Below are 13,037 nucleotides of genomic sequence, written 5' to 3'. Positions count from 1 at the left end.
CGCCCCACCGTGAAGTTATTATTTGGGGGCCTTTAAACTACGCCCACCAGTGACTTTTTCCCCTTACTATCTCTAATCTCCACCCACAATGATTCAACATTTTGTTCATTAGAGCCAATATCATCTCTCACAACTGCCCTGATATCATCCTTTATTGACAGTGCTACCCACCTCCTTTCCCTTCTTGTCTATCTTTCCGAATTGTCAGATACCCCTGTATGTTTAATTCCCAGTCTTGGCCACCCTGCAACCACATTTCTGTAATGGCCACCAAATCATACCCATTTGTAATGATTTGTGCCGTCAACTCATTTACTTTATTTTGAATGCTGTGTGCGTTTAGGTAGAGTGTTTTAATACTAGTTTTTAAACCATGATTTTTAGTTTTGACCCCTCCTGCAGCCCCTTAATATTCATACATATTGTCCCTTCCTATCACCTTGTGGTTTACTCTTACCCCAGTGCTACTCTGCTCTGTTGCCTCCTGCCTTTTGCGTTCTTTCTTGGGGTCCTGTTCATCTGAGCTCTCACCCACTCTAACTAGCTCAGAGCCCTCTCCTGGGTTCCGAATAATCCTTGCATTGAGGCACCGAGCTTTCAGGCTTGCCTTTTTATTACACTTTGACCCTTTAGAATTCTGCTGTACAGTGGCCCTTTTTGTTTTTTGCCTTGGGTTTCTCTGCCCTCCACTTTTACTCATCTCCTTTCTGTCTTTTGCTTCTGTCTCCATTTTGTTTCCCTCTGTCTCCCTGCATTGGTTCCCATCCCCCTGCCATATCAGTTGAACTCCTCCCCAATTGCACTAGCAAACACTCCCCCTCGGACATTGGTTCCGGTCCTGCCCAGGTGCAGACCGTCCGGTTTGTACTGGTCCCACCTCCCCCAGAACCGGTTCCAATGCCCCAGGAATTTGAATCCCTCCCTGCTGCACCACTGCTCAAGCCACGTATTCATCTGAGCTATCCTGCGATTCCTACTCTGACTAGCACGTGGCACTGGTAGCAATCCCGAGATTACTACTTTTGAGGTCCTACTTTTTAATTTAGCTCCTAGCTCCTTAAATTTGTCTCGTAGGACCTCATCCCTTTTTTTACCTATATGCACCACGACAACTGGCTGTTCACCCTCCCTTTTCAGAATGTCCTGCACCTGCTCCGAGACATCCTTGACCCTTGCACCAGGAAGGCAACATACCATCCTGGAGTCTCGGTTGCGGACACAGAAATGGACTGGAGGGTAGCTAATGTAACTCCACTTTTAAAAAAAAATGAGGGAGAGAGAAAACAGGGAATTATAGCCTGGTTAGCCTGACATCAGTCGTGGGGAAAACGTTGGAATCTATTGTTAAAGATGTAATAGCAGCGCATTTGGAAAGCAGTGACAGGATCAGTCCAAGTCAGCATGGATTCATGAAAGGGAAATCATGCTTGACAAATCTTTTTGAATTTTTTGAGGATGTAACTAGTAGAGTCGACAAGGGAGAACCAGTGTATGTGGTGTATTTGGACTTTCAAAAGGCTTTTGACAAGGTCCCACACAAGAGATTGGTGTGCAAAATTAAAGCACATGGTATTGGGGGTAATGTATTGACCGTGGATAGAGAACTAGTTGGCAGACAGGAAGCAAAGAGTAGGAATAAATGGGTCATTTTCAGAATGGCAGGCAGTGACTTGTGGGGTACTGCAAGGTTCAGTGCTGTGACCCCAGCTATTTACAATATACATTAATGATTTGGACGAAGGAATTGAATGTAATATCTCCAAGTTTGCAGATGGCACTAAGCTGGGTGGCAGTGTGAGCTGTGAGGAGGATGCTAAGAGACTGCAGGGTGACTTGGACAGGTTAGGTGAGTGAGCAAATGCATGGCAGATGCAGTATAATGTGGATAGATGTGAGGTTAACCACTTTGTTGGCAAAAACAGGAAGGCAGAATATTATCTGAATGGTGACAGATTAGGAAAAGGGGAGATGCAACGAGACCTGGGTGTCATGGTATATCAGTCATTGAAAGTTGGCATGCAGGTAAAGCAGGTGGTGAAGGCGGCAAATGGTATGTTGGCCTTCATAGTGAGAGGATTTGAGTATAGGAGCAGGGAGGTCTTACTGCAGTTGTACAAGGCATTGGTGAGGCCCCACCTGGAATATTGTGTACAGTTTTGGTCTCCTAATCTGAGGAAGGACATTCTTGCTATTGAGGGAGTGCAGCGAAGGTTCACCAGACTGATTCCCAGGATGGCAGGACTGACATATGAAGAAAGACTGGATCGACTAGGCTTATATTCACTGGAATTTAGAAGAATGAGAGGGGATCTCATAGAAACATATAAAATTCTGATGGGATTGGACAGATTAGATCCAAGAAGAATGTTCCCGATGTTGGGGAGGTCCAGAACCAGGGGTTTAAGGATAAGGAGTAAGCCATTTAGGACCGAGATGAGGAGAAACTTCTTCACTCAGAGAATTGTGAACCTGTGGAATTCTTTACCACAGAAAGTTATTGAGGCCAGTTCATTAGATATATTCAAAAGGGAGTTAGATGTGGCCCTTACGGCTAAAGGGATCAAGGGGTATGGAGAGAAAACAGGAATGGGGTACTGAGGGAATGATCAGCCATGATCTTATTGAATGGTGTTGCAGGCTCGAAGGGCCGAATGGCCTACTCCTGCACCTATTTTCTATGTTTCTATGTTTCATGGCTGATCTGTATTTTAACTCCGCCTACCCACCTTAGATCCGTAACCCCTAATACCCTCGCCAGCAAAAATATATCAACCTCAGTTTTGAAGCGAATCGATCCAAATGTGGCAGAAGAAGACCTACTGGACAAAATTGCCCCAAAATGGACCAGGTGCCCAGGCCACAATGTGTCTCCTCGCAACCTGACGTACATTAACTGTTGGTCCATGTCAAGCATTGAGACAGAGCTTCAGTGCCAGTTGTGGCTCGGTGGGCAACACTCTCAACTGTGTCAGGAGGTTGTGGGTTCAAGTCCCACTCCGCCGACTAGAACATAAAATCTAGGTTGACACTCCCAGTGCAGTACTGAGGGAGTGCCGCACTGTTGGAGGGGCAGTACTGAGGGAGTGTTGCACTGTTGGAGGGGCAGTACTGAGGGAGTGCTGCACTGTCGGAGGGGCAGTTCTGCGGGAGTGCCGCACTATCGGAGGGGCAGTTCTGCGGGAGTGCTGCACTGTCGGAGGGGCAGTACTGAGGGAGTGCTGCACTGTCGGAGGGGCAGTACTGAGGGAGTGTTGCACTGTTGGAGGGGCAGTACTGAGGGAGTGTCGGAGGGGCAGTTCTGCGGGAGTGCTGCACTGTCGGAGGGGCAGTACTGAGGGAGTGCTGCACTGTCGGAGGGGCAGTACTGAGGGAGTGTTGCACTGTTGGAGGGGCAGTACTGAGGGAGTGCTGCACTGTCGGAGGGGCAGTTCTGCGGGAGTGCTGCACTGTCGGAGGGGCAGTACTGAGGGAGTGCTGCACTGTCGGAGGGGCAGTACTGAGGGAGTGCTGCACTGTCGGAGCGGCAGTACTGAGGGATTCAGCACTTTTGGAGGTGCCATCTTTCTCCCACATTCTACTTGAGGTCATCCAAAACCCACTGCCCCGTGTCCTAACTCGCACCAAGTCCCACTTACCCATCACCCCCTGTACTCGCTGACCCGTATCCTAACTCACACCAAGTCCCGCTCACCCATCACCCCCTGTGCTCGCTGATCTCCATTGGCTCCCGGTTAAGCAATGTCTCAATTTCAAAATTCTCATCTTTATTTTCAAATCCCTCCATGGCCCTCGCCCCTCCCTATCTCTGTAATCTCCTCCAGCCCCACAACCCTCCGAGATGTCTGCGCTCCTCTAATTCTGCCCTCCTGAGCATCCCTGATTATAATCGCTCCACCATCGTTGGCCGTGCCTTCTGTTGCCTGGGCCCCAAGCTCTGGAACTCCCTCCCTAAACCTCTCCGCCTCTCTACCTCTCTCTCCTTCTTTAAAGACGCTCCTTAAAACCTCCCTCTTTGACCTGCGCTAATATCTCCTTCCGCGGCTCGGTGTCAAATTGAGTTCGATAATTGCTCCTGTGAAAGGCGAACTGTCATCGATACAGGTGGATTGTACATTTAACTTTGCTCTCGGCTGTGGCTATTTTCTTTCCAGAAATGTTTGCTGATCGACCCTGATAAACGGCCATCCTGTGCCGAGTTGCTGCAACAAGACTATTTCACAATTGACGGCTTTTCCGAAAGGTGAGGTGAAGCAAGAAGATTAAATATGGATCTTGAGCACGGGGCAGGAGCAGGGGGCGAAATCAAAGCGCACACTTCTCAATCATAGAAATTTACGGCACGGGTGGAGGCCATTCGGCCCATCGTGTCATCGAGTTATTATCGGTAACGCAGTCACTCGAGTGAACCTTTGCACTTGCACGCTCTTGTCGCGGAATCCCGTGCCGAGCTCCCAGGGCGGAATATCGCAAGCGTGCGGCCTACAGATTTTTTGAGCATTGTGATCAGCAGCCTAAGTTTGAATAAAAGCAGAGGAACAGGAGGAGGCCATTCAGCCCCTCGAGCCTGTTCCCCCATTCACTGGGATTCTGGCTGATCAGCATCTGCAACTCCATCGTCCCACCTTGGTTCCGTAATCCTCAATACCCTCACCCAACAAAAACCTGCCGCTCTCTGTTCTGACATTTCCAATTGACCCCCCCCTGCCCCCACCCCCGGCCCCAGCAGCGTTTTGGGGGAGAGAGTTCCAGATTCCCAGCACCCTTTGTGTGAAGAAGTGCTCCCTGACATCACCCTGAACGGCCGGGCTCTAATTTTAAGGTGACGTCCCCTTGTTCTGGACTCCCCCCACCAGAGGGAATAGTTTCTCTCGATCGACCCCATCAACTCCTTTAATCATCGTAAACACCTCGATTAGATCGCCCCTTAATCTTCCACACTCGAGGGAACACAGCCCAGTCTGTGCGACCTGCCCTCGGGGTTTAACCCTTTGGGCCCCGGTATTAGAAACATAGAAAATAGGTGCAGGAGCAGGCCATTCAACCCTTCGAGCCTGCACCACCATTCAATATGATCATGGCTGATCATGCAACTTCAGTACCCCACTCCTGCTTTCTCTCCATACCCCTTGATCCCTTTAGCCGTAAGGGCCACATCTAACTCCCTTTTGAATATATCTAATGAACTGGCCTCAACAACTTTCTGTGGTAGAGAATTCCACAGGTTCACAATTCTCTGGGTGAAGAAGTTTCTCCTCATCTCGGTCCTAAATGGCTTACCCCTTATCCTTGGACTGTGACCCCTGGTTCTGGACTTCCCCAACATTGGGAACATTCTTCCTGTGGCATCTCCACCTTTTAAGACGCTCCTTAAAACCGACCCCTTTGACCAAGCCTTTGGTCACCTGCGCTAATTTCTCCTTATGTGGCTCAGTGTCAAATTTTGTCTGATCATCGCTCCTGTGAAGTGCCTTGTGTTAGCACTTGAGTCAGAAGGTTCTGGGTTCCAATCCCACTCCAGAGACTTGAGCACAAATATCTAGGCTGACATTCCCAGTGCAGTATTGAGGGAGGGGCACTACTGAGGGAGTGCCGCACTGTCGGAGGAGCAGTACTGAGGGAGCGCTGCACTGTTGGAGGGGCCGTCTTTTGGATGAGACATTAAACCGAGGCCCTGTCTGCCCTCTCATGTAGACATAAAAGATCCCACGGCACTATTTCGAAGAAGAGCAGGGGAGTTATCCCCGGTGTCCTGGGGCCAATCTTTATCCCTCAATCAACAATCAAAAAACAGATTATTTGGTCATTATTGTATTGCTGTGTGTAGGAGCTTGCTGTGCGCAAATTGGCTGCCGTGTTTCCCTCATTACAACAGTGACTACACTTCAAAAAGTACTTCATTGACTGTAAAGCACTTTGAGATGTCCGGTGGTCGTGAAAGGCGCTATAGAAATGCAAGTCTTTCTTTTTCTTTCCTGGGACGTTTTACGCTGCTATATAAATGCAGGTCGTTGTTGTTTTGTACTCAATATCGAGTCATATAGTCACATGACCCCAGTAACAAAGAAAGAAAGTGAGAACGTTAGAAAGAAAGACAGACATGCATTTATATAGCGCCTTTCACGACCATCGGATGTCTCAAAGCGCTTTACAGCCAATGAAGTACTTTTTGAAGTGTAGTCACTGTTGTCATGTGGGAAACGCGGCAGGCAATTTGTGCACAGCATGAAGGGAATAGAAGGATATGGTGATGGGGTGAGATGGAGAGGGGTGGGAGGGGGCTGGTGTGGAGCATAAACCCCGGCACGGAGTGGTGGGACATAAACCCCGGCACGGAGCGGTGGGGCATAAACCCCGGCACGGAGCGGTGGGGCATAAACCCCGGCACGGAGCGGTGAGGCATAAACCCCGGCACGGAGCGGTGGGACATAAACCCCGGCACGGAGCGGTGGGGCATAAACCCCGGCACGGAGTGGTGGGACATAAACCCCGGCACGGAGCGGTGGGACATAAACCCCGGCACGGAGCGGTGGGACATAAACCCCGACACGGAGCGGTGGGACATAAACCCCGGCACGAGCGGTGGGGCATAAACCCCGGCACGGAGCGGTGGGACATAAACCCCGGCACGGAGTGGTGGGGCATAAACCCCGGCACGGAGCGGTGGGGCATAAACCCCGGCACGGAGCGGTGGGACATAAACCCCGGCACGGAGCGGTGGGACATAAACCCCGGCACGGAGCGGTGGGACATAAACCCCGGCACGGAGCGGTGGGGCCCAGTGGCCTTGTTTCTGTGCCGTAAAATTCGATGAAATTCTCCGAAGGACAGTTGGAAAGTAATTGGGTTTGGTCTTGTGTCTGTGACTAGATTTACCCGGGAGCTTGGAGTTCGAAGTCAGAGGGACTTGAAAGATAATCTTCCACTACCCAAGAGGTCGAAAATTGGCAAGAAGGATGTGGAGGAACAATCGGAAAACCAGAAAAAGTCTGTAACAAATTCACAGGTGAGTTGGGCCGAGGAATGGGACAGTTTTGGGGACTGAGTGATCACACAGAAAATCCTGTCACAAAGTTGGAGTGAACGAATTTCAAGTCTTCTACCTCAGAACATAAAAAACAGGAGCAGGAGTCGGCCATTCGGCCCCTCGAGCCTGTTACACAGGAGCAGGAGTCGGCCATTCGGCCCCTCGAGCCTGTTACACAGGAACAGGAGTCAGCCATTCGGCCCCTCGAGCCTGTTACACAGGAGCAGGAGTCGGCCATTCGGCCCCTCGAGCCTGTTACACAGGCGCAGGAGTCAGCCATTCGGCCCCTCGAGCCTGTTACACAGGAGCAGGAGTCGGCCATTCGGCCCCTCGAGCCTGTTACACAGGAGCAGGAGTCAGCCATTCGGCCCCTCGAGCCTGTTACACAGGAGCAGGAGTCGGCCATTCGGCCCCTCGAGCCTGTTACACAGGAGCAGGAGTCAGCCATTCGGCCCCTCGAGCCTGTTACACAGGAGCAGGAGTCAGCCATTCGGCCCCTCGAGCCTGTTACACAGGAGCAGGAGTCAGCCATTCGGCCCCTCGAGCCTGTTACACAGGAGCAGGAGTCGGCCATTCGGCCCCTCGAGCCTGTTACACAGGAGCAGGAGTCAGCCATTCGGCCCCTCGAGCCTGCTCCACCATTCAATGAGATCACGGCTGATCTTCGACCTCAACTCCACTTTCCCGCCCGATCCCCATATCCCTCGATTCCCTTAATATCCAAAAATCTATCGATCTCAGCCTTGAATATACTCAGAGACTGAGCCTCCACAGCCCTCTGGGGCAGAGAATTCCAGAGATTCACCACCCTCTGAGTGAAAGTTGTTGAGGCCAGTTCGTTACATATATTCAAAAGGGAGTTAGATATGGCCCTTACAGCTAAAGGGATCAAGGGGTATGGAGAGAAAGCAGGAATGGGGTACTGAGGTGCATGATCAGCCATAATCATATTGAATGGTGGTGCAGGCTCAAAGGGCCGAATGGCCTACTCCTGCACCTACTTTCTATGTTTCTATGAAGAAATTCCTCCTCATCTCAGTCCTAAATGGCCGACCCCTTATCCTGAGACTGTGACCCCTGGTTCTAGACTCCCCAGCCCGGGGGAAACACCCTCCCTGCATCTACCCTGTCAAGCCCTATAAGAATTTTGTATGTTTCAATGTGATCACCTCTCATTCTTCTAAACTCGAGAGAATATTGGCCTAGTCTGCTCAATCTCTCCTCATAGGACAATCCCCCCATCCCAGGACTCAGTCTGGTGAACCTTCGTTGCACTCCCTCTATGGCAAGTGTATCCTTCCTTAGGTAAGGAGACCGACACTGTGCACAATACTCCAGTGTTAACATTAAAATCGTTATCCATTTCGAGTAGAGCCTTTCATCTTGATTGAAGATTTGGACAGGTTAATCTTCCCCTATCCATCCACAAGAGAAGACCTTGAGGGAGAAAGGAATAGAAGGGTATAGTGATGGGGGGGAGACGAGGAGGTGTGGGAGGGGGCTGGTGTGGAGCATAAATATAAGATAATCACTTATAAATCCAATCAGGAATTCAGGAGAATCTTCTTTAAAGAAAGGATAGACTTGCATTTCTATAGCGCCTTTCACGACCATCGGACATCCCAAAGCGCTTTACAGCCAATGAAGTACGTTTTAAAAAGTGTAGTCACTGTTGTAATGTGGGAAACGCAGCAGCCAATTTGAGCACAGCAAGCTCCCACAAACAGCAATGTGATAATGACCCGATAATCTGTTTTTCAATCTGGTGTCAGCCTAGATATGAGCAGGGTTTAAAGTCTGCGTAAAATAGTGTTTCTAAATCGGTGTGCGATGGTAGTTCAGTAGCAGCGCGAGAAGCGTTCGCTATGAGTGGTTGCAGTAACACAGGGAAGGAGCAGGACAGAGGTACAGGGTCACTGGAAGAATAAAGGAGAAATGGGTGAGGATATAAGGCGATGGTGGAGCAAAAGAGTTGTTAACCATTCAGTCCCAGCCAAGACTGGGTGGTCTCGTTATTGTCTCGGCTCTCCCCCATGTCACCCCTTCTCTCCACTATCACTTCCTGCTTCATCCATTTCCCTTCAATCGGTCTGTTCTCAGTGATCTCCATTTATATTGTGCAATTGGGTGCCAGGGTCTTTACCCCTTGATCGAAGGATAGAAAGAGGCTGTATACCCTTAGTTATACGATATGGGTTAGGGTGATTCCCTCCATAGCCCTCGCCTCTCCATAGCTCTGTAACCTCCTGCAGCCCCTTCACTCCTCCCTATCTCTGTAACCTCCTCCAGCCTCACAAACTCACCCTATCTCTGTAACCTCCTCCAACCCCATAACCCTCCCTATCTCTGTAACCTCCTCCAACCCCATAACCCTCCCTATCTCTGTAACCTCCTCCAGCCCCTTCACCCCTCCCTATCTCTGTAACCTCCTCCAACCCCATAACCCTCCCTATCTCTGTAACCTCCTCCAGCCCCTCACCCCTCCTTATTTCTGTAACTTCCTCGAGCCCTACATCTCTCTGAGATCTCTGCGATCCTCTAATTCTGCCCTCTTGAGCATTCCTGATTATAATCGCTCCACCATCAGTGGCTGTTCCTTCTGTTGCCTAGGCCCCAAGCCCTGGAACTCCCTCCCTAAACCTCTCTACCTCTCTCCTCCTTTAAGATGCTCCATAAAACCGACCTCTTTGGCCAAGCTTTTGCTCACCTGCCCTAATATCTCCTTAAGTGGCTCAGTGCCAGATTTTGTCCGATTATGCTCTGGTTTTACTATGTTCAAGGAACTGTATCAATATAAGTTGTTGTTACTTTGCCTCTGATGCGTATTTTCAGAGAATCACAGAAATTTACAGCACAGGAGGAGGCCATTCGGCCCATCGTGTCCGTGCTGGCCGACAAAGAGCTCCCCAGCCTAATCCCACTTTCCAGCTCTGGGTCTGTAGCCCTGTAGGTTACGACATTTCAGGTGCACATCCAGGTACTTTTTAAATGTGGTGAGGGTTTCTGCCTCTACCACCCTTTCAGGCAGTGAGTTCCAGACCCCCATCACCCTCTGGGTGAAGAAAGTTCTCCTCAAATCCCCTCTAAACCTCCCCCCCAATTACTTTAAATCTGTGTCCCCTGGTTATTAACCCCTCTGCTGAGGGAAATAGGTCCTTCCTATCCACTCTATCCAGGCCCCTCATAATTTTATACAATCAGGTCTCCCCTCAGCCTTCTCTGTTCCAAAAAAAATAACCCCAGCCTATCCAATCTTTTCTCATCGCTAAAATTCTCCAGTCCAGGCAACATCCTCGTAAATCTCCTCTGTACCCTCTCCAGTGCAATCAAATCTTTCCTGTAATGTGGTGACCAGAACTGCACGCAGTACTCTAGCTGTGACCTAACTAGTGTTTTGCACAGTTCAAGCATAAACCTCCTTGCTCTTGTACTCTTGCGATAAGCGCAATGTCCCTCCCCAAGACAAGCGATGGCGAGGTCACGCACGGTCCGCTCAGCACCTGCCGCTGCTGGAAGAGATATCGTGTACGCCCAGCGCGCAGCAAATTTAAAGTTTCCACGCAGGATAAACAAATTAGATGGGACATTGATGATGTCATAATTACTGCCAAACAACCTCTCTGGTCCTGAAAAGTATCTTTTACAAGTGTGGCGTCTCAGTCCTTCAGTTTTTAATTATTGTTGGAGATTTAAAAACTTTAAACAATTTCAATATATATAATTTCTTTTTAACTTTTTCTTTCTATCTCTTTTTTATCTCTCTTAATCCCATCTTTCTTTCCCTCTCTATTTCACTTTCTGGACATAATTGGGCAATTACTTAAATATTTTAACTTATACTTCCTGGTTCAGACTCTGTGTGTCTTAGTAAAGATTCTTCAACTTGCATTGGAGGCAGTTCTGAGAAGGTTCACTCGGTTGATTCCTGCAATGAAGGGGTTGTCTTATGAAGAAAGGTTGAACAGGTTGGGCCTATACTCATTGGAGTTTAGAAGATTGAGAAATGATCTTATTGAAACATATAAGATATTGAGGGAGCTTGACAGGGTAGATGCAGAGAGGATGTTTCCCCTCGTGGGGGGAAGACTAGAACTAGGGGGCATTGTCTCAGAATAAGGGGTCGCCCATTTAAAACTGAGATGAGGAGGAATTTCTTCTCTCTGAGGGTGGTGAATCTTTGGAATTCTCTGCCCCAGAGAGCTGTGGAGGCTGGGTCATTGAATATATTTAAGGTGGAGATAGACAGATTTTTGAATGGTAAGGGAGTCAAGGGTTATGGGGAGAGGGCAGGGAACATGAGAACATAAGAACATAAGAAATAGGAGCAGGAGTAGGCCATACGACCCCTCGAGCCTACTCCACTATTCAATAAGATCTTGGCTATTCCGATCATGGACTCAGCTCCACTTCCCTGCCCGCTCCCCCTAACCCCTTATTCCCTTATCGGTTAAGAAACTGTCCATCTCTGCCTTAAATTTTTTCAATGACCCAGCTTCCATAGCTTTCTGAGGAAGTGGAGCTTGAGGCCAGGATCAGATCAGCCATGATCTTATTGAATGGCAGAACAGGCTCGAGGGGCCAAATGGCCGACTCCTGCTCCTATTTCTTATGTTGTTGTGTTCTTATGATTGGTTGAGGAGACACACTGTTGCTTGACCTGTTCACACAGGCCCCAGATGCCCTGTCGTGGGCACCGCGCTGTTTTGTACTTCCAATCCCAGCAAGTTCCAGTGTAAAAGCTCACATAGGGCCTGCGGGCCAGTGTGCATGTGGTGGGCAGCGAGCGCTGTTCGTTTACCACTGACCGCGGAATCTGGGCCAGCGTTAACTTAACATTCTCCCAGAGAATGCCGCACTGCCACTGGTTATTTGCTCTGGTGGATGGAGAGAGCGATAAAGGTGCGCGGGAGAACTGAAGGATGTTTTTGTTGCCTTCTTGCCAAGCAGGATGAAGAGGCGGAGGGGAGAAACAAGGAGAGCAAAGCGGACGGAAAACTGCCGAGAGCCAAAGCCGCAAAAGTTGGGTCTGAGAAAGCTGCCCGGCTGGAGAGAGCGTTGGACGAATTGCGTGACAACGTTGCCGACAGCGGGACGTTCAGGGCCTTAGGATCAAGTAAGGTCACGTCTCAGGGACTGGTGAAAGAACAGAACGCCGGCCTGGATTGTCCAAGGTCACCAGCAGGCTCCGTCATTCCTCGTATTGCTCAGAACCCTTCCACCCTCCACACCAGCACCCTCGGCGTGAACTTGGGTTCTGGCATCGGAGTCTTGGAACAAGCCAACTTCTGGTAGGTCCAACCGTCTTGATGTAACGACGGAACGCCGGTAACCAACTTCTCTTTTTTCAGCCCCAGTTAAATATGAATACAGAGGATTCCATTGGATATACGGCCCAGAAACAGGCCATTGGGCCCAACCAGGTCCATGCCGGCGTTTGTGCTCCACTCGAGCCTCCTCCCGTCTTTCCTCATCTAAATCTATCAGCATAACCCTCTATTCCCTTCCCCTATATGCTTATCCAGCTTCCCCTTAAATACATCGATACTATTCGCCTCAACCCCTCCCTGTGGCAGTGAGTTCCACATACTCACCGCTCTCTGGGTAAAGAAGTTTCTCCTGAATTCCCCATTGTATTTCTTGGTGACCATCTTCTTGAGGATGCTAAGAGGCTGCAGGGTGACTTGGACAGGTGAGTGGGCAAATGCATGGCAGATGCAGTATAATGTGGATAAATGTGAGGTTATCCACTTTGGGGGCAAAAACACGAAGGCAGAATATTATCTGAATGGCAGCAGATTAGGAAAAGGGGAGGTGTAGCGAGACCTGGGTGTCATGGTACATCAGTCATTGAAAGTTGGCATGCAGATACATCAGGCGGTGAAGGCGGCAAATGGCATGTTGGCCTTCATAGCTAGGGGATTTGAGTATAGGAGCAGGGAGGTCTTACTGCAGTGGTACAGAGCCTTGGTGAGGCCTCACCTGGAATATTGTGTTCAGTTTTGATCTCCTAATC

At 49.6% G+C, this 13,037-nt stretch overlaps 1 protein-coding gene across 1 annotated transcript in view; it reads left to right on the top strand.

The window, feature by feature from the left end:
* Positions 1 to 13,037, top strand: part of LOC139231983 (cyclin-dependent kinase-like 2) — a 54,614-nt gene that overhangs the window by 28,974 nt on the left and 12,603 nt on the right. Inside the window, exons 6-8 of the mRNA XM_070862545.1 lie at positions 4,152 to 4,240; positions 6,868 to 7,003; positions 11,972 to 12,312. Of these exons, the coding sequence (XP_070718646.1) occupies positions 4,152 to 4,240; positions 6,868 to 7,003; positions 11,972 to 12,312 (566 nt within the window). The remainder of the gene's footprint in view (positions 1 to 4,151; positions 4,241 to 6,867; positions 7,004 to 11,971; positions 12,313 to 13,037) is intronic.

Source organism: Pristiophorus japonicus, chromosome 2 (genome assembly GCF_044704955.1).
Source record: "Pristiophorus japonicus isolate sPriJap1 chromosome 2, sPriJap1.hap1, whole genome shotgun sequence".
In the NCBI taxonomy this organism is placed as follows: Eukaryota; Metazoa; Chordata; class Chondrichthyes; family Pristiophoridae; genus Pristiophorus; species Pristiophorus japonicus.
The sequence above is the reverse complement of the archived record's forward strand: the minus strand, read 5'-3'. Positions and strand labels throughout refer to the sequence as shown.